The 25,229-nt window shown below is 42.1% G+C and overlaps 1 protein-coding gene across 2 annotated transcripts in view; it reads left to right on the forward strand.

Annotated features, from left to right (window-relative positions):
• Positions 1 to 24,699, forward strand: part of Gata6 (GATA binding protein 6) — a 28,999-nt gene extending 4,300 nt beyond the window's left edge. Inside the window, exons 3-7 of one of the 2 annotated variants that reach the window (XM_048363488.1) lie at positions 2,420 to 2,586; positions 6,048 to 6,173; positions 7,090 to 7,177; positions 7,276 to 7,379; positions 8,561 to 9,002. In XM_048363488.1, the coding sequence (XP_048219445.1) occupies positions 2,420 to 2,586; positions 6,048 to 6,173; positions 7,090 to 7,177; positions 7,276 to 7,379; positions 8,561 to 8,605 (530 nt within the window). In that variant the 3' untranslated portion in view covers positions 8,606 to 9,002. Of the gene's footprint in view, positions 1 to 2,419; positions 2,587 to 6,047; positions 6,174 to 7,089; positions 7,178 to 7,275; positions 7,380 to 8,560; positions 9,003 to 23,364 lie in introns of those variants that run through there. The other variant, XM_048363487.1, reaches the window with a different exon arrangement.
• The last annotated feature ends 530 nt before the right edge of the window (positions 24,700 to 25,229 follow it).

The raw sequence follows: 25,229 nt of genomic DNA on the forward strand, positions 1-25,229 counted from the left end.
AATTGCTCTTTGTTTTAAATTTAGTCTGCTCTTTTTGCCGAATTATTTTCACACCATCTGAGCATGACACGAACAAACTGTAGAGTCAAAGTTAAAAAAAAATAGGGCAGGTGGTAAAGGAACAGAAATTATAACACTAAATGAATATTTGGGGCAAGAGCTCAAAGGACCCGTAGAGGTTCTAATGACAGCTGCTAGCTAGATCTGTTTTCATTTTCATTTTTAATTTCTAAATTGTTTATAAAGGTGAAGCACAGAGGGGTTACAGTTACATAAGTTAGGTAGAGTACTTTTTTGGGACAATGTCACTCCTTCCCTCTCGCTTTAGTAATAATAATACTATTTTTTAGCAAACCCTTTTTTTGGGGGAAGCAAATTAATTGATGTGAGCAAACACAGGAACTGAAATTCAAATGCTGTGCTTTATTAACGTCTTTATTAAGACTTCTGCAAGCTCATTTTCTGACCCTCTCTTTGATTGAATGCGGGTATATGGGTGGGATGGTCTCACCCTGAAATGAGCTCTGGTCCTCAGAGCCCCTCATTCTCTGGCCTTATGCCCACTTAAGCATTCTCCATTCAGTGGACTAGGACCCTGGATGGAACCTGTCACTCCCCAGTGACACCCCGATTAGCCACTTAGGGTAGTAGGTGTTTGTAGCCCTCACCGTCAAATGTATCATTTTAATAAAACACTAGACATTTTTTTCATTTGTGAGTTTAGATTTCGTGCTGCTTGGTAGGTATGCTGAGATTAAAAAAAAGAATAAGAAATTTTATCTTGAAGAAACAAAATTTCCTAGATTTTTTCATTCACATTGGACTTCCAATTTTGCCTTTGGGCTTTCAGAGGTCTAAGGAGTTTCCACATGGGGCTTTCACTCCAGTTCCCCCAGGAGCCTGGTTTATTGTTCCCACTGAGGTTAAGGAGGCTTGGAGGCCAGTCTCAGGGCAGGGATTTCCAGGGAATGCCCCACTCCCTGAGGAGAGGGGCTCTGATAGGTAACATTTTAAAAGTCAACAACAAAGACAAATACCTTGTTTAACTTCAGTGTCCTTGAAGTCCTGAGCATTTTTTCTTTACCATGGTCAATAAATAGTAGCTTTTAGGGAAGAGAAGAATAAATCTTTGTGATGTGTTGTAAGCTGCATTATACCCTTGACAACTTTGAACCCAGCCTGAGTAGGATGCTAGTTTCTTTTAAACCTATAAATAAATAAAACAACCCCCCCCACACACACACTAGGAAGGACACATGTTTTGCTTAGTGACTAAAGTCTCTAAAGGACTAAAAAGCATTTTAACCCTAAAGTTTTATGTAAATCTCTCTAACATGCTATTGATGGTAGACACAAACTATTGCCTGCAGGAGGAGAAAGAATAGGAAGGTTTGTGTCACACTTTAAAGTTCAAATAAAGCCTAAGGCGTGATGTTTATTTACTTTAAAATATGCTAAATTACAATACTTAGATACTCTAGAAAGAGCCCTAAATAGAGACACACACCCCTAGTCTATGGTTAATAGTACTTAAATAATTTGGGAGATTACATTTATTTTATATTTAACTTTGAGGGGAAATAACTGTTTTAAGCTTTTACTTTTATTTAAAATTGTGAAGTTGTGAATTTCAAAAAAACGAACCAAATAATTAGAATGGTGTCAGCTAAACACATTTAAAGTTGAAAGCATGAATTAGACTTTTTGTATGGGAAAGCTGAAGATGGCTTTATTTTTGGACAGGACTTGGTAATTTCGTTAATCTACAAAACATGGACATTTGGTAAGGAAAGATTGCAGATAAGAGATCGTAATATTTTAGTGTTAGATCCTTGCTGCATGCAAACAAAACTTCATCTGTTTAATACTGCTTAGCGTTTTCTTAAGAAAACCTGAACAATTTTTTTCTCTAGTTTCTTCTTGCTAGATAAGTGTTTAAACACGGTAATTTTGGTTTCTCGGTTGTCTGGGGTTATTTTGTTTGTTTTATTGGAAAGTTATATAGTAAAAAGGAAAGAAACCCCTCTAGAACGACTTGGTAAGGGTTTGAAAAAAGGCATCCTGTGCGTCGGTAGTCAGGTTAATGATTTCGTGCGCTGCGCCTGGTTGGCAAGTGGCACATTGTAATTAAGATGGAGATAGTCCGAAGCCCAGGGGACAGAGCTGACTCCCTTCCCAGAGCTCACCCAAGATTCAGATTCCCTTCCAGCACTGCCCACGGCTCCCCTGGGCCTTCTGGGGGTACCCGGGGTGCGGGAGTGGGAGACAAATGGCGGCAGATGCGTGGGGAGGAGCACAGTCTGAGGGGCACGGGCAAGGGCTCCTTGGGGCGCGCCTCCAGCTCTGCAGGAGGTTCTGGGAAAGGTACCGGTTTCTGCACCTGGGCCTTACCCTGTCTGCCTCCCGGTTGCCACCACAGACCTGCTGGAGGACCTGCCCGAGAGCCGCGAGTGCGTGAACTGCGGCTCCATCCAGACGCCGCTATGGCGGCGGGACGGCACTGGCCACTACCTGTGCAATGCCTGCGGCCTCTACAGCAAGATGAACGGCCTCAGCCGGCCCCTCATCAAGCCACCGAAGCGCGTGGTGAGTGTGATCGCCGTGCCCCACCGGGGAGGAGGCCACCAAGGCACACAGGGCGGGAGGCCGGCCACACAGCCTCTCCACCTCTCTCCCCAAACTTGACCCCCGCGCAGGGGCCACCTTAAGGGACCCAGAATAAAGCAGTAGGAGCTTCTGATGTTAACGTGCAAGTCTATATTTACATACCTCTACATGGGCTTAGCTTGTGCACTGAAAAGGTTCTGGAAGGATGCACAAGAATTTAGTAAAGAAGAAACCAGGCTCCATTGTGGGCGCACCACCAAGCTCCCTCTACTACCCCACAGCCTGGCTCAGGCTTCCTTTGGTTGGCGTCATCCTCCTTACTTCTCTGTACTCCTCCTTCACTCATTTACCCTACCAGAGAAACAGTTTTTAGACCCCAGTGCCTTTTGATTTGCCCTTGAGTCTGGTGAAAATTAATGTGCTCTAACCTCGATTTTATTTTGAAATCTGTTGAGTTCAGAGAACCACAGAGTTTGAGAAAATGTGGCGTCTGAATGGTTTCCTATCAAGGACTTTCATCAATTCAAACACATTTTTGCCATGGTTTTTAAGTATATGGAGAGGAGTTCTGATTTTATTCTGGGATTATTTTTGCCTGCTCATTGCATCGAAGCTCTCAGGGACTCCACTTCTAGGCTAACATTTGTTTAGCCAAAACACTCATACTCTACATACCTTTTAATGCAAAAGGTTTTACAGTTAGATGCCAGACATCTTAAGTATTCAAGTAATTTATTTGTTTCACTCCAATTAGCAGAACAAATGCTATGCACATAATTGTGTTAAGTAGATTAAAGTGAAATAATTGCATCACAATGTAAGTCTGACACCTTAAAGAGAAGCAATTAGTTTTATGGTTGTTTTGTTTTTAATGCATTTAAAATGGGGAGGGGGAGAGTGAGGTTAATTTAATGGATGTTTGTGCCTTAAACTTGTTAGAATCCCCCACAGCTTTGAATTCTCTTTAGATACCTTTAACTACAGTGTGTGACTCCCTGTGGTTTTCATTATTCTTTTTCGTTCATTGAGACCCAGTCTGGTTGAGTAGCTCAGGCTGGCCTTGAACTCTTGGGTATTCTTTACCTGAGTGGATGGACAACAGGAGAATGCCCACTACATCCAACTGTTTTTCAGTATTCTTATATGTATCATACTAAAAAAAGAGTAGTTAGAAAATATTCCAAGGGAGTTTCTTGTTTTCATGAAGCAGACAATGTTTGAACAATGGAATTATTATTTTTGAAAAGCACTTTGAGTGCAGTGCTGAGATTTGAAAAGTAACATCTTCCCTCAGTACTAAGCAAAAATGTGCTGTATTAGTAGCAATTTGGGTTCTAATTGAATTATAAATAATGTCTACTTACGTTTATTTATATTTAGATACTGCCATTTATTTTGTACATTGACATTTATTTTGTACATTTTGTACAGTGAAAATAGTTGTTGGTATCAAGAAAGCCATTTTTTTCTTTACGTTTTTGAATTCATTAGTTCTGTTTGTGTGGCAGGTGTCTTGGCTGTAACCAAGGTCAGCCAGTATGCTTTGTAAATGAATTATAAATTGTACCAATTATAGGGTGTGTCACTGACAATTAGTTCTTGTGGGCTTCTTATTTATGGTTTTGATGAATCTGGCTTGGTTTTCAGAAACAGAATATTGAACTCCAGTTTGTTTAGCCAGCAGTACAGAACCAATCAATGTGAATTTAGACTTATTGAAGTCCTTGTCAGTGAGGAATATAACTGAGATCACTTGTTATAGGCAACTTTTATAACTCGTTCACCTTCATTTCACATGTTTATGAGGACTGGCTTCACTTATGATCCGAAGTTGGCAGTCATAAAGTTCTTTGTTATAATGGCAACTTCTGATAACAAGTTTGCTTCGTATTGGCTTCAAATTCCACTGGAAACTGTCATAAATGTCCTGTTTATGAAATGAATCTTCCTGTCTCTCCTAGATTGATTTAATGCTTGTGGAGACAAAAGAGTGCTTGCCTAGAAAATTATTATCTTTTAGCCACAGAAAAGGGGAAGGAGGGAGAGGGAAAGCCTTGATGTATAAGGTTTTGCTAATTCTTTAAAAAGTCATTTTAGCAAAGCACTTCCTTAAAGAGTTCACCTATCAGCCAAGCATATTCATTTTCATCATTCTAAGCATTTGGGTCGGGTGCTAAGTTAGCGCCTGACTTCTCAGAAATGATGTTAAAAGGCTTACCTTGCCTTTACAACTTGCTTCTAGAGAATGATGCTAGCTGGATGTGAACATAAATGTAAAATCTGGATTTCATCATTTAGATTTTCACCAAAGCATTTGGAAATCTGTCCTGATAATCAAATAACCAACATATGCCCAGTTTGTATTTTCTCCATTTTTAAATCATTTCTTATTCCGTATTTTATAAAATTGTCTTTGTCCTCTGATTTTTTCCTAGTACTTTTTCTTTTAAAATGGATATCATGGAACAATTTTTAAAGTAATCTAAAAAAGAATTTCAATTGGTCATTTAAAAATGAATGTTATGCCATTTTGAGGAAAAAAAATTACTGTTTTAAAAGTTCATATGCATTGATTTAAAGGATGTTATAGGTGTTAAGGAAGATAGAAATAGAAATATTACCAAATGAAGTAACCTGTCCTATGGAATTAGCCATAATTTCAGCTAACCATTGATATGTAGAAAACTTGAGCTATCATACCAACAGGGCAAATAAAATGAGTATTGGTGTATAAAGCCATGCATGCTAGCTAGTGTTGAAGGAATTTGCTTGTCTGTCATAAAAGGGCTAAGCACAAATCCAGGCAGCAGTCACTAGGACTGATAATTGTGGGCGAGCTCTTTTGTTGCTGCTCCTCTTCACGAGCCCCTAAGTGTTCTGGGGTGATTTCCCTACATACACCTGAGAAATAGACCTGGCTATCTTCAGTTTTCAGGTAGAGACTGCAAAGCCATGTGGCACATTGATGGTGTGTGACTATTTCTTGACTCCGTGTAAGACAGCAGAACAGGGGATTAGATTAGAGAGACGCTTAAGTGTCTGGTAGGTTATTCTGCTATGTTTCAGACTGTAACTATGTGTCTAGATTTAAGAAAGTCTAATTTTCCCCTAAAAGGGTAAGATCAGTAAATGTGAAACTAATTTCTTGAGAAGAAACCAAAGTGGAAACTCTACAAGCATGCTTCTAGAGCATTCTGTATTCTACAGTAACAGGCTATGATGTAAATCAAATGTGTGGGATCTAGCATGTAATAAGGTCCTCAGGAAGTTTCTGGGTCCAGGAAAGTCAACCTAATTAGACTTCAGATGTTTTTCTTAAGGGACATCTTATTTATGGCAAACCAGCAACATGTTTTATTGAGGATGGGGACGTGATATCTTATATGTGTAGCATATCACATGACCCAAATCGGTAATCATTCACTTATGGATTTTCCTAGCCTTCATCACGGCGGCTTGGATTGTCCTGTGCCAACTGTCACACCACAACCACCACCTTGTGGCGCAGAAACTCGGAGGGTGAACCCGTGTGCAACGCTTGTGGACTGTACATGAAACTCCATGGGGTGCGTCTCTTACTCTATTCATGAGTATAATGTAGACGTTTAGGATCCGGCTGGTACAATTTCTGTTACAAAACCACCCAGCAAATGCCAAGCATATGGAAGTGAAGAACTGGAAGATGGTATATTATCTTATTCAACCAAAGATGTTCTTCATATACAAAATGGTTACAAATCAGTAATAAACACAACTATTGCCTGGAGAAACGATCATAAATGCCCACGGTTAAGACACATTCCAGTTTTAGAAGTGTGGAAATGAGCATCTTGGAACTGACAACCATTAAAAAAAGAAACCAACTGGAAAATGTACATTAACTACTATAGAGATTAAAGTTTTTTGAATGCCAGTTTATTTGTACAAAGGAGTGAGACATTGGGTAGTTTTAGCTCAAAAAATTCTGTACCTTAGTATAAAAGATTGCATAAAATATTATATAAACATCTAGATCTTACAAAAAACATAATTGTGTTCCAGGAAGAACACATGATCTCTTTTGACTAAAGACTTCATCCAGCAATAATAATCCAACCACCCAGTAAATGTTTATTTCAAACAATGAGCCTTAAGTGAAAAAAAAATTTCTTTGGGAAATCAATTATTCTCTGAAGGAATCTGCACTTACTTGATGGGGAAAGTATAGTCTTTGTATATGCAGAATCTATTAAATATTCATAGAAATAGGTCTAAAATTCATGTCCAGTTCTTTTGTTTGAGGCAAACTATTTATTTACCCTATCTCTAAGCCCAGAGTGTGTAAGACTCAAAATTTTTCAGCTTCAGTGCTGGGATTCTGTGTGTGTGCTACCATACCTGTCTCCAAGCAGTGCTAAATGAGGAGCTTCAGTATCAGTGTCTTTGGTTTGGTTTTGCTTTGTACAGTATTTACTAAACATTTGTCCTTCGAACATTTTTTAGGTGCCTCGACCACTTGCTATGAAAAAAGAGGGAATTCAAACCAGAAAACGAAAACCTAAAAACATAAATAAGTCCAAGACTTGCTCTGGTAAATGTAATAATAAAATGCCATTTGATTGTAAGAATTTTTTTTGCCAACTTTAACAGTAGATACACATAGTTACACAATTCTCTTTGATTTTTCAGGTAATAGCAACAATCCTGTTCCCATGACTCCAACTTCCACCTCTTCTAACTCAGACGACTGCAGCAAAAATACTTCCCCTTCAACACAACCAACAGCCTCAGGGGTGAGTGTCCAAACCAATTGATGGGTTCTAGGAGTTATCTTATGCTTTCTAGGAGTTATCTGAAATTTTATCTTATCTGGCAGTACAGCAATCTAGTTGTGACCCAAGAATAGTTTTTAGGGGAAATTACATTTATACTCAACCAAATGACAAATTTAAGTACATCACCAATCTCTTAATTAAGAACACTCCAATTTTTGTGGTTAAATTAACCCCAGGAAAGACGATTTGAAGAGCTTTAGATTGTGTGTGTGTGTGACTGAGAGAGAAATATATATATATATACATATATATGTATATATATATATATATATATATATATATATATATATATATATATTCAGGAAGGTTCAGGAAATCTTGCAGAGGTGCCTGGCTCAGGAGGTCCCCAGGCCCTGCTGAAGCTGCTCTGCTTATTGTAGAACTCTGTTTCCTAATGTATTCTGGGCTATTCTGCATTCAGTCAGATGAATACTTTCTGGGAAACCTTGTGCCACCATTATTATACCCAGGCTTATTTCTGTCACATGGCAAATTTGAGGGTCGTGTATGTTGCCTCAGAAGGAGATACAAAGTTTTTGTGAAGATTGCATAGTTTCTGTGAAGTGGCAACTAAAACTTTTTCTTTAGTTAAGGAACATTTCTTAATGTTTACCAGTCTATTTTTGTGCTGGTCCTGGGGCTTGAACTCAGGGCCTGGGTATTGTTTCTAAGCTTTTGTGATCAAGGCCAACACTCACTTGAGCCACAGCTCCACTTCTGTTTTCGTGTGTGTGTGTGTGTGTGTGTGTGTGTGTGTGTGTGTGTGTGTGTGTGTGATTAATTGGAGAGGAGAGTCTCACAGACTCTTACAGCCAGGGGCTGGTGAGGAACTATGATAATCAGATCTCAGCCTCCTGAGTAGCTAAGATTACTATCATCCAACAGCCCCATCCCCCCTTTTTGGCCATTCCTGGGGTGCGTGGGGGGTTGGACTCAGGGCCTGAGATCTGTCCCTGGCTTCTTTTGTTGTGCTCAAGGCTAGCACTCTACCTCTTGAACCACAGTACCACTTCCAGCCTTTTCTGTTTATGTGGTGCTGAGGAATTGAACCCATGACTTCATGTATATGAGGCAAACACTCTACCACTAAGCCACATTCCCAGCCCCTTGTTTGTTTGTTTTGTTTTTTTTAAGCTTAGGTTTTATCTTGCCAGGGATGGAATCCTGAGATGTTCCCTTACTGAGCATTACACCCATCCCTCAGGGAGGACTGTGTTTCCAAGTCCTACTTAGCTTTATGCTAAGACTAGTTTAGGACCAAACACTGGTATTTCAGTCCCTATTTACTTAGTAATTGTATGTTACATCTTGTTTTGTCTTGGGATTGCTTGAGGTGGCTACAGATTCCATGGCCCCTCCCTGGAGTCCATCTCTTAAATGCAGAGCAGGAAAATTTGTGTTTTTGCAGAAGGGGCCCTAGGTGAAGCTGAAATGATGCCCTGAGGTGTGAGGAACCACAGAACTGGATGTACACAATCAAACATTAAATAGTCAAAGCAAAATATTTCAACTGGTGAAAATCATTGCATATATCTCTTTCTCAATTCTTTGGAACTTTTTTTTTTAATGAAATATGTGATTCAATTTAACAAGGGAAAAAATCTTTGGTTATATTTTTAACAAAGGTTGCATGTTAAAGGCAGACTGTTGGCTGGGAATATGGTCTAGTGGTAGAGTGCTTGCCTCGTATAAAGGTAGACTGTGGGTTGTAAAAAAAGATGGTGTTTTAAAAACTGAGGGTTGGGGCTGGGAATATGGCCTAGTGGCAAGAGTGCTTGCCTTGTATACATGAGGCCCTGGGTTCGATTCCTCAGCACCACATATACAGAAAATGTCCAGAAGTGGCACTGTGGCTCAAATGGCAAAGTGCTAGCCTTGAGCAAAAAAAAAAAAAAAAAAAAAAAAAAGAAGCCAGGCACAGTGCTCAGGCCCTGAGTTCACAGCCTAGGACTGGCAAAAAAAAAAAATAAATAAATAAAAACTGAGGGTTGCCTGTAACTTTAAGTAAGGATCTAAGGTGGTAAATAAAACATATTACTAGGGAAATGAAAAAGGTCAAAATTGTTCAAGTTCTTCTGTCCTAAGGCCTCAAAAGCAATTCTGTAGGAAATTGAGGCTAAAGCCATGTCTGGTTTTTCAGTGCATTGAGGGAGAGGCTAGGTTTTCTAGCCTTTGTCTTCATGGCCCGGATTCTAGCTTCAAGTTATTGTTATGGGCATGTATCTAGCTTCAGTGTGGCAAGAGCCTAATTTGAGACAAATGGAGAAAAGGGACATTTATCCAACCACTGTGGTTTTTTTGTTTTTTGTTTTTTTTTTAGGTCTGAGTACTTTCAGGTAGATGGAGTCAGATTTGCTTTTATGGTTTGAAAACTAAGTTAAATCCATTGCCCTTCAGGCAAAGAAGGAAGGAAAGCCATTCAAAGGGCTGGGCCCAGATGATCATGCCTGTAATTCTTTGGGAGGCTGAGATCTAATGATGGAGGTTTGAAGCCAGCCCAGGAAGTCCTTGAGACTCTGGTCTTGAATTAACCACCGAAAAGCCTGAAATGGAACTGAGGCTTAAGTGGTAGAGCACCAACCATGAGCCAGTTAAGTGAGATCAGTTAAGTGAGGTCCTGAGTTCAAAGCCCCAGCATTGTCAGCAAAGAAAGACAAGGACAAAAACAACCCCCCAAAATCCAAAGGGTCTAGGGAGGGAGGGCCCTGGTGGGCCTAGGTTTGTCCTGGGTGTGTTGGTGGCTTGGCTCTGTCACTTTGGGTAGAGGAAGCTTGCCTGCCAGCCTAGTGCCCTTCAGAAGACAAAAACAGACCCCTTTGCCAGGGTGGGGAGCAATAAGGGTTTTTTCCTTGCCTAGCTATAGCTGAGGAGAACCAGGCCTTACCTGGCAGAAACTCATTTGCTGGCTGCTTTGGACATTTTGCCCCCTCTTTAAGAATTGTAGTTTCTCTAGGTTGTTACCAAGGAGTGACTGAGAGGGCCTTTTGACCCCTTACCTGTTTCCAGTACTTTCTCTGGGTGGGCTGAGTCTTCTTCCTGCGTGGCCAATGTGGCAGCTGAGTAGCTCTGAAGTGGATGCTGGAGGGTCAGCTGTGAGCAGCTGGCAGAAGCGATTTTAAAAGGCTCTTATGTTGACAAAGGTGTGTCATTTTCCCATTTTGGTCAGTGTGTAATGTTGGCGGGCAGGTGGCTTTGATGGCCAACTGAACAAGTCAGATCCCAGCTGTTTAGAGAGCTGTCATGATGCAAAGTGCCGCTGTGACTTAGGTTTAAGCTAAACTAACAGACCCCTCCCCCTCTCCTGAATTCCACTGCTTTTGTGAGTGTGGAGGTAGAAATCAGCAGTGCCAGGAAGGGAGGCTCTAGTAAGCTGGGACAATGGAGAATGGAGGCTGAGTCATTGTCCTCAAAGTCCACATTGAGCCCGGTTACGTATTTTTTTGCTTTATGCTGAGGCTGGGGCTTGAACTCAGAAACTGAGTCCTGTTCCTCAGCTCTTTGTGCCCAGGACTGACACTAGACCACTTGCCTCACACCTCCACTTCCGACATTTTTGCTGGTCCATTGGAGACGCCTGGACTTTTGCCAAAGCTTGCCTCAAACTGCAATCCTCAAATCTCAGCCTCCTGAAAAGCTTGGGATTACAGGTGTGAGCCCATCAGTGCCTAGCTTGCTGTTCACTGTAATTTAGTCTTGCTTTGAGAAATCAGTTGCAGGAGATTCCCAGTGCTTCTTGTGTGTGCACTGCTCATACAGCATCAGGTTCCTCAGTTCTCTTGACCTGGCAAAGGGACTAACAGGAGCTGAGGACCCTCTCCTGGAGGCTGGTTATTCTAGTTGCCTGTTGGCCTTGGGCCTGGGCTCCAGCGTTCAGCACCCAGAGGCAAAGATTTGGGAAGGATCCCTAGCATTATAAAGCTTGTTTTTAGTTAGGGAAGCCAAAAATAATTTTTACTCCTGTCTGAAACTTCATTTCTTTAACGAATTTTTTGTGTCTTCTCTTTCATGTACTAGTCTTCTATCTGTTCCTTGATGTTAAAAGGAATCATTTCTGTTTTATGTATCATTTGGGGATGCTCTGTCCCCCCACTAACTACTGCAGTCAACCCTAAGTTACCCCAAAGTGCTTATGGCCAGCAGCAGCCATTTAGGGACTGACACTTGCTAGGATCCACTGCAATGTGATTTATGAGGCCATCTGAAGAAAGCTTATAGGAGCTTAGGCAGGTTAATACTTAAAATCTTTCCTATAGATTTTGTTTCATGTGTGGATCTTTGCATCCTGTAGTAGGAATTAGGCAACAATTTCTAGCTCACTGTTCATTTCTTTTTTGTGGGGAAAATACTTGTTTTTTTTTTTTTTTTTGGTTATGGGGCTTGAAGTCAGGGCCTGGGCACTGTTCCTGAGCTCTTGTATTCCAGAGCTCCACTTTTTCTGTTTTTTGAGTGGTTAATTGGAGAAAAGAGTCTCATGGGGATTTCCTGCCTGGGCTGGCTTCAAATGTGATCCCCAGATCTCAGCCTCTCAGTAGCTAGGATTCCAGACATGATTCACTGGTGGAAAATACTTTTTTATTAGCAGAGTTTTACCTTACTGTCTTTCTCCACAATTTGGCACGTGGTTGGTCCTGCTAAAGAAGTGAAAGATGTGTTGTTCAGGAAGGACTTAAGAGTGGAAATTATTTTAACCCATATGACAGAAATCATCCCCGATTCCTCCCTATCAGAAAAGTAAACACTGAGGTGTGTGATCTGCCTCAGGACCAGAGTGGTGATTGTTTACCAGGGAAACAGTGTATCTATTAATTAATTAATTAATTAATTTATGACAGTCCTGGGACTTGAACTCAGGGCCAGGGCGTTGTCCCTGAGCTCTTTTCTAAAGGCCTAGTGCCTTTAGCAGTTGAGTCACAGATCTACTTCCTGTTTTGGGGGGGTTAGAGATAAGAGTCTCACAGATTTTCCTGCCTGGGCGGGCTTCAAACCTTGATCCTCAGATCTCAGTCTCTTGAGTAGCTAGGTTTGCAGACATAAGCCACTGTAACAACTTTTATTTATCTTATTTTAATTTTTTTATTTTTTGGGTTTGGGGTTTGAACTCTGGGCCTGGCACTGTCCTTGAGCTCTTCAGCTGAAGGTGGGTGCTCTACCACTTGAGCCACAGCACCACTTCCAGTTTTCTGGTGGTTAATTGGAGATAGGAGTCTCACGAACTTTCCTGCTTGGGCTGGCTTTGAACCACGATCCTTAGATCTCAGCCTCCTGAGTAGGTAGGAACACAGGCTTGACCCACTGGTGCAGGCTTTATTGTTATTATAAAGGTGATATACAGAGATGTTATACTTACATAAGTCAGGTAATGAGTACATTTCTTTTTGGACAATGTTATTCCTTTCTTCACTATCAGTATTCTCCCCAGTGTTTGTGCGCGTGCTTGCATGTGTGTGTGTATGTGTGTGTGTATATGTAATAAGTGCCTCATTTTTTCCATATATGTGTTTGTACTTTTTTGTAATATGGGATGGTTGTGAATATTCTTGGTGCTCTCACCTGCCATTTTGTACTACATTGTGAACAAAATTGTTATCATAACTTTTTCTTGGTCATCACAACTTTTAGAAAACTTTTGCTGGTATTTTTACAACCTTTACCAGTGTGTCTTTTTTCTTTCATTGTTTCTTTGGTGGGGAGAAAATTATTATTCTGCAAGATACTCTGTAGTCCAGATTCTGACAGCAGGGACCTGAATGTTAGTCCCATTTTGGGGGGATCCTGACATCACTCCTGCCCCGCCCAACTCCTAATTTGATAATCTACAAAAGCATTCACATAAAAACCCTCAGGGATGAGTCTTGGGTTTTATCCTTTACTTTCTTAAATAAGGTAGTGGACAGAGGAGAAAATCTAGCTTCCATCAAGTACCTTTTATGTCTGTGCCAGGTGCTTTCTCTTAATTCTCCTCCCAAGGAAAGTGCAGAAAGTGAGTAATAGATCCAAGATCGAGTGTCAAATTAACAGAAGGGCTTTGAATAGACCCAGTCTGGCTGATGTGTGCAGCAATATTACCACTTTATCATACTATATTAATTTCTTTAAGATCTGTAGAGAGAATAAAGAGTTTTCTTAGGATTGACTAAATTGTAAGCATCAATTATCCTTCTGCTAAATAAAACAGGTGGAAAGCCAGAGACCAAGTAGGTACCAAACTATGTTATACTTGGTTGCTGATGGCCTGCTCCTATAATCCTAGCTGTGCTGGAGGCTAAGATCATGGTTTGAAGCCAGCCGGAGCAGGAAAAAGTCCAGGAGATTTTTACCAGCAAAAAGTGAGAAGGGGCTGGGGATATGGCCTAGTGGCAAGAGTGCCTGCCTCGTATACATGAGGCCCTGGGTGCGATTCCCCAGCACCACATATACAGAAAACGGCCAGAAGCGGCGCTGTGGCTCAAGTGGCAGAGTGCTAGCCTTGAGCAAAAAGAAGCCAGGGACAGGGCTCAGGCCCTGAGTACAAGCCCCAGGACTGGCCAAAAAAAAAAAAAAGTGAGAAGAAGTGTGAATCAGGTTGTACAGCATCCTTGCGTCAAACAAGAGCATGAAACCCTGAATTCAAGTCTTAGTACTAGCATACAAAACATTGTATTTAGAAATGTATTATGGTACTAAAAATATAGCAGGTGGATATAATATTAGGAAGAAAAATAATGTTACTATTCATAAAATTAGTAAAAGTATTACCAAATAGTAAAAATTATGCTTTATAAAAATTACTTTAGGGGCTGGGAATATGGCCTAGTGGTAGAGTGCTTGCCTCATATACATGAAGCTCTGGATTCAATTCCTCAGCACCACATATATAGAAAAAACCAGAAGTGGCACTGTGGCTCAAGTGGTAGAGTGCTAACCTGAGCAGAAAGAAGCCAGGGACAGTACTCAGGCCCTGAGTTCAAGCCCCAGAACTGGCAAAAAAAATTAATATAGTGATATGAAACAAAGTTCTTTGAAAATATCAAACAGGACATTGCAATACTAAAATCCTTATATTATAATGGTGTACTTTACTCCATAAGCAGTGAGTGCTAACATGAGTAAATTTTTTTTAGACCGTTCCAATTGCCTACAATTAATTTTTATGAAGTCATTCCTTAATAGGCAAGTGCCCATTCCCCTCCCCGCCCCAGGGTTTATAGTCCAAAACCCTCTTTTCTAAACGAATAATGAGTTAAATAATCATTAATCTCCCACATAGGTCTGTAAGAGGGTTGCGGTTAGATTTTATTATTACCTTATTTGTTAGCCAGGATCCAGAGCGATGCATAAGGTCACAGACCAAGCCCATGTTGAAGCGGGGACTGGAACCAACGTCTCCTGGCTCCCCATGGAGGGCGGCTCCCCCTCTCTGGGAGCTGACCAATCATCACTGTTATTAATATCCCACTTGCCACATGCTCCAAGCCATGAGTATAAATATTTTGTTGGCATTTTATCTTCAGGCTCGCTGTGTGCCAGGCTCCCTTTCTCTTCCCTCACAGCCCCTTCTAATAACTCACGTTCCTGACTGACCACATGGGCCTTCTCAGGAAAGTCACATGTGGCTCGGCAGGGAATGTAGCGTAGCCCAAGTTCACATCTCTTAAGGCTTTTTCTACACTTGTTTGGATTTCAGTGTGTGTGTGTGTGTGTGTGTGTGTGTGTGTGTGTGTGTGTGTGCGTGCGCGCGCGCGTGCGTGTGTGTGTGCGCGAGCGAGCGAGAGAGACAGACAGAGATGGGGACATGGTGTAAAGCATAGTAAGAATAGGTTGTAGCAGATGCATAGCTAACAGCTTTATATGTGTATTAGGAAACACTAAAACTACATTGCTCTTTAAATAGGTTGTAATATAGGTGCCCACCCAATTTATAATAGAATTAAAGTTTTTTTGTTTGTGTGTTTTAGGCCATTCCTGGGGCTTGAACTCAGGGTTTGGACACTGATCTTTTTTTTGCTCAAGGTTAGCACTCTGCCACTTGAGCTACAGCTTCACTTCTGGTATTTTGGCGGTTCACTAGAAATGAGTCTCATGGACTTTTTTATCTAGGCTGGCTTTGAAGCTTGATCTCAGCCTCCTGAGTAGCTAGGATTATAAGCACAAGCTACCCAAGCCTGGCTAGAATTATTTTATTGTCAGTTGTGGGGATTGAACTCAGGGCCTATGTGTTGTCCCTGAGCCTCTTTGTGCTCAAGGCTAGCACTCTCCCACTTGACGCACAGTGCCACTTCCAGCCTTTTCTGTTTATATGACAAGGAATAGAACCCAGGGCTTCATGCATGCTAGGCAAGCACTCTACAACTAAGCCACATTCCCAGCTTTATGGTTTATTTAATAAGTGACTGTTTCTCAGTACTCTGAAAGCCGAGTACCTGGTAAACAAGGACAGGCAGAAGTTGTTTGTCTTTTCTTGTGGCCTCAAACTTACTTAGGACACAGCTTTTCTTTGAAAATTACAGAACTACTGAAGTTTTTTTTTTCCCTCCTGGCTGTATTAAGGATACAGAACATTGTCACAAAACATAAAATAATGTTACGGGAAAACATGGCTACATTTAAGAAATCTGGCTTAAAATGCTAAATGAGTCTTTGAAGAAAATGGATTCTTTTTACTGGAACCAAAGTAATTTATTATGTCTCTCATGGGTGTCTGCCAAAAGAATTTACTTAGCAATATGAAAATGTAAGGGATACGAATTAAATGCAATCTGGCAGCTCTGTTCGTGTGCAGGCTCACCTGTTAATTTTTCTCTGAAATGTCAATAATTTAAAAAGACGCCATCAAAGATAAGCACAGTCAATGTGACAACTCATAATTCAGCTACCTATCATCTCAGGTTTTATAAACACCAGACAGACACTTAGAAAATTGGGAGACAGCACAAACAAGTTGTTTTATAGATCTCAGATTTTAACAAGCACACTCCAACAAATAAACAAGGCAGGGATTTCAGTGTCCTGTTCGGATCTTGTGAGTGTGCTGAGCCACTGTCATTGTGATAAGATTCTATGGCCAGTTTCTGGTGGAGTTGTCGCAGTAGTTTTCCCTGAATTGGGGCATACAATCCTGTTTTTCTCTTATTAAAGTAAGCACAATAAGCACAAAGACTTTTCAACAAAAGCTCCCATTCAATGTTGGTTGTTTGATTTGTAATGAAGCCTGAATGGGTCTGAAGCTTATTCTGGGGTTCGTGGCTCAGCAGCTGGGGAAGAAAGATTTGGGTAGCCAGGCGCTAGCTCCAGATTTGTCTGTGTGACTATCATGAACTGTTCATGTTTTGTAAAATGTCTCCCACGTTCTCCTCCTCCTGCTAATGGACAGAAGTAATTCCTACCATCTGGTCCTTGTGAATATTGCATAGGGAAACTGGAGGATGCTCACAGACCCCTTTGAAGCTCAAGAAAAATAACAGCACTTAAATATAATCCTGGAAGATGATAGTAATGCACTTTATTTGCATGGCCATTTCTGGTTTTTGTTTGTTTGTTGTTTCATCTAAAGACAGTTGAAATAAATCCTTCCTTTCTTAAAGGGGAGGTTTACAGAAGTAGAGTTACTGTGTGTAGAAATAACCATATTTTAGCTGGGTGCTGGTGGCACCTGCCCAGAATCCTATCTACTCAAAAGGCTGAGAGCCAGAGGATCATGGTTCCAAGTTAGTTGGGGCAGAAAGAAAATAAATTCACTAGATTCTATCTCCAGTCAGCAAAATGTAGAACTGTAGGCCTTTGGCAAACGTGTGGTCCTGAGTTCAAACCCCAGTATCACAAAAAGAATCATTTTTTATAAGATTTTCATTCTCCTGTTCATCACCTTTACAATAAAGATATCTTAACATATTATATATATATATTATATATATGAATGTGTATATACATATATAAAAGAAAAGATTTTCATTTGTTCCATAGCAGAGTTACTTATTTTTTATTTCTTCTGATACTCCATACTTGGGTGCTCTCTTTGTTGAAGGACACTGGGGAAAGTTGCTTGGTCCTTTGACCTCATTGAGGTAGAGGGACAGTCCTCCACTGTCCTCAAAAACCAGTTCTCGGGGCTGGGGATATGGCCTAGTGGTAAGAGTGCTTGCCTCGTATACATGAAGCCCTGGGTTCAATTTCCCAGCACCACATATACAGAAAACAAAACAAAACAAAAACAATGGCCAGAAATGGCACTGTGGCTCAAGTGGCAGAGTGCTAGCCTTGAGCAAAAAGAAGCCAGGGACAGTGCTCAGACCCTGAGTCCAGGACTGGCAAAAAACAACAACAAAACCAGTTCTGTTATTAAAGTAAAAGCTTCATTATTGAAATGTTACCCAGGTTCCTTTACCATTTCCAATATGAAACTACAGTGAGTAGTTTGGGTTCATTCTGCGGAGAGCAGCCTTTTCTTTTGGATGCTTCTTGACTTGAGTTTGTGGATCCAGTCCCCCACCCCCACCCCTACAGCTCCTTCTGGCATGGCCAGAATACAATCACTGAATACTCTCATAAACTCCCTCCCAGGCAGTGTACTGGCTGTTCGAGTGTGCACACATTCATAAAATTTGCTCCTTTGCTTAGAACAGATTGTGGGTACTGAGGTTTTTCACTCATCCTGAAAAAGACAGCATCCCACAGTGTGGACAGAGGCTGGCCCTGGGCCCAGGGGCAGCCAGTAAAATTCCAGAAAAGAATCTTCTAGAAACAGGTTGTAGTCAGCTAAGGTAAGAAACAGCAGTCTCGGGGAAAAGGGACTCGTGTTTTCTTGCTGTGGTGGGAGCATGGGAGGCTTTGGTGGTGATGGATGATTCTCACACATTCTGGCTGCTGAGACAGAATCTGTCTCTTGGATATTTCTGAGTCACCTTCGAAACTACTTATATCAGAGTCACTTTTGTGTCTGGCTCCATTTTGCCTCCATGCAAATGGTTGTTTTTATAGTGGATGTGAAGATTTTCACGCAAGTATTTCCCCTTTGCTCATTGGAATACATGGATAAACCTTTTTTCCCTCTTTAGGGAAAACAGCTGTGAAATGCTGTGGTCTAACCTAAGTGCTATGAAAGCAGAGGAGTGGTTTGGCAGTGAGTGACAACTGGCTTCTTAGACAAGAAAGAGCTGTGATTACAAATGTGCTTAGATGCATGAGGAAGGACAGGCAAGAGGCTTGGCTGACCTGGAGCTTGGGAGCAGCCTGACCTTCATCAGAGTTACAGGTCTCTCTCTATGTGACCATATCCTCCCTGCTACCTGCCTGGGTTCTTCTGAAGAATGAGACAGCATTAGGTGCGGCATAGAGACTGGCACATATCCTAGCAGACTCCTTTGGGGATTTCAGAAATGAAATTATGGCCTTATGTGGTAGTTTACTCCTATAATCCCAGCACCAGGGAAACAGGTCAGAGGATGGCAAATTTGACTGAGGCCTACTTCTTAGTAAGATCTTTTTATGGAAAAAAAAGGGTATAATTCCAGCCACATGCTGGTGGCTATGACTGTTAATCCTAGATACTCAGGAAGCTGAGATCTGAGGATTGAGGTTTGAAGCCAGCCCAGACTGAAAAGTCTAAGAGACTCTCTTAAGTCTGAGACTTTTTTAATCACTTGAAAGCCAGAGTGGACATGTGGCTCAAGGGGCAGAGTACTAGCCTTGAGCAAAAAAGCTCCAAATACAAAATGATGTATATAATTCAGAGTCCACAGAATTTGAATTATGTGTGACAAGACTTAGCTCTTCACCGTTTTCATCTTGTCTGTGTGTCTCTTTACCTCTCTTCGGGGGAGGTTAATTTAGCTCTCCTTCAGGGAAGATGGGAAGTCAAGGAAAATAAGGGAGCGATATTGTTGGTGATCCCACCTAGAGACACACTGCTGGATATTTGACCATATGAGTGTGTCAGATCAGAGAAGTCTTAGCTTTTCAGAAAAATGTCCAAAACAGCAAAGGCTTATTCTCATGGAAAACCCAGAAATGTCAGTGATCTAAAGCTGATCTGGTTAGTAGAGATTCCATGTCCCAGTTTGCAGCTGCCTGAGTTTTCCCTGAAGTCATTCCTTCCTTTTGGAGGGAGTTTTCCAGCCTGGTGGCGCTGCTTATCCCCCACCTACCCTGGCCCTTGCAGTGCTAAGCCCTGGCTGGGTCTGGCACTGATAACACATTCTTTCAACAGGAAGTACCTCCATTTTCAGTTGTCTGGAGGGTGGAGAGCAGATAAGCTGTGAAGAGAAACACAGAACAGATTTCTGCTCCACCCTCACTGCACTTTGATCAGGGAGCAGGAGCAGGACCTCCGCCTGGCCAGGCTGCCTGCCTGGCACTGGGAGGGAGGAAGCTTAGCTGTGTCAGCTGTGGGCATTCCAAAGCCCTCTTCTCTTCCTCTCCACTCCAGGTATACTTGTTTAGCTTAGTCTGAGCGCCTGCTATTGCTACACTGTGGTATGTGTCATTGAACTAGATAGAGACCTTTGATGGGTTTCATTAGAAGTAGGAAAACACATTTACCAGCTGAAATTCATCCTTGTGTTTCTGTGCTGGCTACTGCCTCCAGAGTTATCATAAATGTTCTCTGATCTTTTCTTTCTCCCCACTAATAGTACTGATTCTTTCCCAGGAAGGAAAGGAACTAGGAGAGTCCTCAGGCTTTTTCTGTAGTTAAACGTGCCAAGCATTCAAGTTCTTGCCACACGTGGCTCAGTGTGCTCAGAGTTCTGATTCCAGTAGGGTTGTGTTCATGGATGCTCAGGTCTTAGTTTTGCTGGTGTGTGTGTGTGATAATTCCAGGGGTGTGTACAGGGCCTATCTACACTGGCCTCTTCCTTTGGCATCCTCATCCTGGTACTTCATTCTGTTGTTTTGTTTGTACTAACATAAAGTCCATGTTCGATCCCTTACCTTTTTTACTTAAGGCTAGCTATAGCTCCACTGCCAGCTTTTTGCTAATTAGTTGGAGATAAGAGTAAGAGTCTTACACTTTTCTGCCTTATCTGGTTTTGATCCCATGAACCTCAGATCTCATCCTCCTAGGTAGCTAGGATTTCAGGCATGAGCCACCAGTGCCTGATAGATACTCTAGTTTTTCAAGCTGTTTTATAACTACGCCCAGGCTAGCTGGGACCTTAAATGATCATGTCTCAAATTTTGGGTACTAGTGTCTTCTATTTTTCCCCACAGTAGGTTGTGCATGTGACTGCATTAAAATATTGAAAGCAAAATACTCAGTGAAAGGTATAGATGGCAAACAGGCTTGGCCCTCCTGTGACCCTCTCCGAGGTTGCCTGGTAATACACACCTTTGTGTTTGGGACATAGAATCCATATCCTGCTGTTTTTCACTTAACATGGCATGACAGGATTTTTTCCATCTTGCTGCACAATCTTATTTTTAATAATTGCATAATAGCTCATGGAGCGGATGTACCCTGCTTTTCCAAACCATTCCCATATTAGATATCAGATTGTTTCCATGGTTTCCACTATTATAAGTAACGCCGCAAATGGATGGCTTCCTTTGTGTAGCCTGTCCTTTCTTTTGAATGATTTCCTTATACATTTTCAGAAGTGAAATTACAGGGTCACATAGGACATGAACCTGTGGCTCTGACATTATGGCTAAATGCCTTCTGGAAGGTGTGAACCAGAATACAGCCCTGCAGCCCCTGGTGTGAACACTTGACGTCAGTATTGCAAGACTTTCCCACCTTTTCCTCCTTCACCCTTTTTGTTTTCCCTAATATTTGGTATTGAACATAGGATTTCACACACACTTTGTAGGCATGCTCCTAATATTGAACTACAACCCCAGAATGTAATGATAACTTCTTTCAAAACTAGAATAATGAAAGCAGCATAGCATCCTGCCAACACTGTCACAAACATAAATTCATTTAGTGGTCAGGATCATGCGTGAGGAAGTGAGGATCAGGGTACAAGGAGGAGGCTGAGGAAGGTGACTGCTTCTTGTAGCTCACTGAGCCAGGGTACCATTTGCTTCTGTTTCCCTTTTCTTCTTTCCCTCCCTACCCTCTCCCTCCCTTTCACTGGTACTGAGGTTTGAACTCAGGGATCTTGTTTGCTAGATTGGTACTGTATCACTTGAGCTATGCCTCCACTCTGATTTCTCAGGAATAGCCAGATGCCTGCACATGTGCATTTAGTGTAACCAGACCCATAACATACAGTTCATTTGACAGGACTATTGTATTTCAGAATGTTTCACAAGAATTCACCTTACATGTGAGACATTTCAATGACTATGTACAGTTTGATGTCTTGTACATAGAAAACCCTTGAGTTTAGCCTTTGTGTGTTATTTATGCTGAACTGTAGGGGTCTTGTTCCTGGATTTTCTTGAGTTCTCAGGTTTTTCTGGGCAAGGAAAGGAACAGGCAGTTTGGTTTGGTCTGCTGCTTGGGAGGAAGTTAGAGAGGGCAGAGAGTAAGTCACATGATGAGAGCTGGGGGGGGGGTGTTCCTCTACTCCCCTGCCCCTTAGCTTTTGGCAGGTGTGATGAGTAGAAAACAGCCCATTTCAGGTTGGCTAAAGCTCTATGTGCTTCCAGGAACACGGAAGCACAGCACTCTTCTATCCAGTTTAGTCAGTGTTGGGTACCCTGGTTCCTACGACTGGTTTCTGTGGGGATTTAGTGGAATCATGTTGAAAGAAAAGCTACTTGAAAAATAAAGAAAAACAGGTCTTGTTACAAATAACAGATATCCAGGAATGTATGGAGTGGAATCCTGAAATTAGGGGAGGGGGTGCTAGAAGTGTCAGGGAGGGCTGGGCTCTGGTGGCTCATGCCTACAATCCTAGTTACTCAGGAGGCTGAGATCTGAGGATCTCAAAGCCAGCCTGAAAAGTCTCCTGAGACTCTTATCTCCAGCTCACTCAAAGTGGTAGACAGCATTGAGCAAACAAGCTCAGGGTCAGGGCCTAGGTCCTGAGTTCAAGCCTCACAACTGGAAAAAAAAAAGCGGGGGAGGAAAAAGGTATGGTAAAAAAATGCATACTTGTGGCGAGATTTTTGAGAAAGTCTTTCAAATTTAATTGTTTTCTCAAACTGTAGTCTAAAAAGATCCCATTTACTTTGGTTTGAGTCTACTTAATTACATAATATTTTCTATTTTGGCCTTTCTCAATTGGATAGAGAATGAATGAAACAGGGGAGAGGTGAAATTTTGTCTCCAGAATGGTCACGTTAGGGATGAATAGATGTTAGAAAACACAGTCAGCAGCAAAACATGCGTCCTCCAGTCTGCTGCATCCTGCTGGGTGGTCCTGGCATTCTGGTTAGTGGATGGTGTTTTTAAGAGTAAGTTACAGGGGCTGGGAATATGGCTTAGTGGCAGAGCGCTTGCCTAGCATTCAAGAAGCCCTGGGTTCGATTCCTCAGTACCATATAAACAGAAAAAAACTGGAAGTGGCTCCGTGGTTCAAGTGGTAGAGTGCTAGCCTTGAACAAAAGAAGCTCAGGGAAGTGCCCAGGCCCTGAGTTCAAGCCCCAGGACTGGCAAAACAAAACAGGCTCAGGACTAAAATCTAGCTACTCAGGAGGCTGAGGATCATGATTTGAAGACAGCATAAACAGGAAAGTCCATGAGCAAGACTCCTATTTCTAATTTACCACCACCCAAAATAGCTGGACATGTTGGTGTGGCTCAAGTAGTGCCAATCTTGAGCAAAAAAGCTCTAAGGGACAGCACCCAGGCCCTGAGTTCAAGCTGTAGTACACCCCACGCCCCCAGCCCCCCACACAGTAAGTTGCCAGGATGAGACTAATGCCACAGGGTGACTCCGTGCAGCCCAGGGAGGGCTTCTCACTCGAGGGCCACAGGACAGAGCAAGGCTGGCTGGATGATTTCCTCCTGGGTGCCCTGAACTAGTGGATTGGCTGACTTGAAGTGATGGGTAACCATGTCTCTGTCCCCGGTCTCCAGGCGGGCGCCCCGGTGATGCCTAGTGCAGGAGAAGGCCCCACCCCTGAGAACGGCGAGCTCAAGTACTCAGCTCAGGATGGGCTCTACATCGGCGTCAGTCTGTCCTCCCCAGCGGAAGTCACATCCTCCGTGCGACAGGATTCCTGGTGCGCTCTGGCCTTGGCCTGAGCCAGTGCTGCTGGGGGACAAGGAGGATCCCCCCTCCGAGGGCCTCGAACCAGCAGTCCTTATGGTGACAGCCAGACAGACTGAACATTCCTCCGATGCGTGATTTCTGTGCCTTTGTTTTGAAAGCGATGTGTTTCCCAAGAGGCTTGCTTCTGGGAAAGGGCCAAGGACAGCAGCGCATGGCCCCCGCTCCTCGCAGCTGGGCCGCCTCCAGCCAGCCTGCCTCAGCATTGGCCCCTGCACTGCTGGCAGAAACTGAGACCAGGACAATTGAGATTTTTTTTTTTTTAAGTTTAATGTGTATTGCCCCAAATCATATGCTTCTTTGGATCGATTATGGTTTTTCTAGAAGTTCTTCATATCTGTGCCACATGCCAAGCTCACGGTTCGTGGAGATCATTGGAGGCCGTTTGGTACTCAAGGCAGCGAGGATTGCTTTCTGAAGTGTATTGTCAAGCGCAATTGTCAGTTTTCAAGACTGCCAAGCTGTGACTGATGCTTCTGCAAGCTCAGCTTGGATGACGGATCTGAGCTCACTCAGAATTTGTAAACAGGGTAGCAACCAAGATATTTTTTTTCTTCCATGTACACAATAATTTTTTTAAAAAAAGTGCAATTTGCGTTGCAGCAATCAGTGTTAAATCATTTGCATACGATTTAACAGCATTTTTTATAATGAATGTAAACATTTTAACTTAATGGTACTTAAAATAATTTAAAAGAAAAAAAATGTTAACTTAGACATTCTTAGGATTTTACAACTGCATCCCATTTCTATCTTCCTAACTGTCCGAAGAAAACTCATGTCCGAACAAATCCCTCTCTCAGGAAAAATTGCCTTTCTCTATTTGTTAAGAATTTTTTATACAAGAATACCAAATACACCCCCTTTCTTTGACTGTGGATATGTGCTGGAAAAATTGCAACAGAAACTTTACTACCTAACAAATAGCATTTGTAAATACTCTAGGCGTCTGTACACACTCTGATGAAGTCTGTATAGTGTGACTCACCATAGGTTGGTTTACATAAATTTTTTAAGGGTTATTAGCTGGGCGCCAGTAGCTCATGCATGTAATCCTAGCTTACTCGGGAGGCTGAGATCTGAGGATCTCAATTTGAAGCCAGCGGGCAGCAAAGTCCATGAGACTCCAACAAACTACTCAGAAAAAAAAAGCCAAAGTGGCTCTGTGGCTTAAGTGGTAGAGCGCTAGCCTCGAGCAAATGAAGCTCAGGGACAGTGCCTAGGCCCAGAGTTCAAGCCCCAGGACAGGCAAAAAATAAAAAGGAATGTCATGGAAACCTATTTCACCAGAGTTTTAAACGAAATAAAAAGGGTATTGTTTTGTCTTCTGTATAGTGAGTTCCTTTCCTTTTAACCTGATTTGGATGCAGCATGGGGCTGTAAATCTAGTAAGAATGTGTGTGGTGATCAAAACCTGCCTTAAGGACTTCCTTTCAAAGAATTCCCCCTTTGGAGTTGTGGGCTTTGATTTATTGGAAGTTGGCTCCTGGAGTTACTTATCACTTCCTATTTCCATTGGCAACAGCCTTTTTTTGGGGGGGGGGGGGCGGGGGGGAGTACTAGAGTTTGCACTCAGAACCCTGTGCCTTGGAGGCAGGCACTTTACTCATGAGTTATGTCCCAGTTGTTTTTACTTTTATTTTTCGGATTGGCTCTCAATCCCCCTTTCCTC

This window comes from Perognathus longimembris, chromosome 15 (genome assembly GCF_023159225.1).
Source record: "Perognathus longimembris pacificus isolate PPM17 chromosome 15, ASM2315922v1, whole genome shotgun sequence".
In the NCBI taxonomy this organism is placed as follows: Eukaryota; Metazoa; Chordata; class Mammalia; order Rodentia; family Heteromyidae; genus Perognathus; species Perognathus longimembris.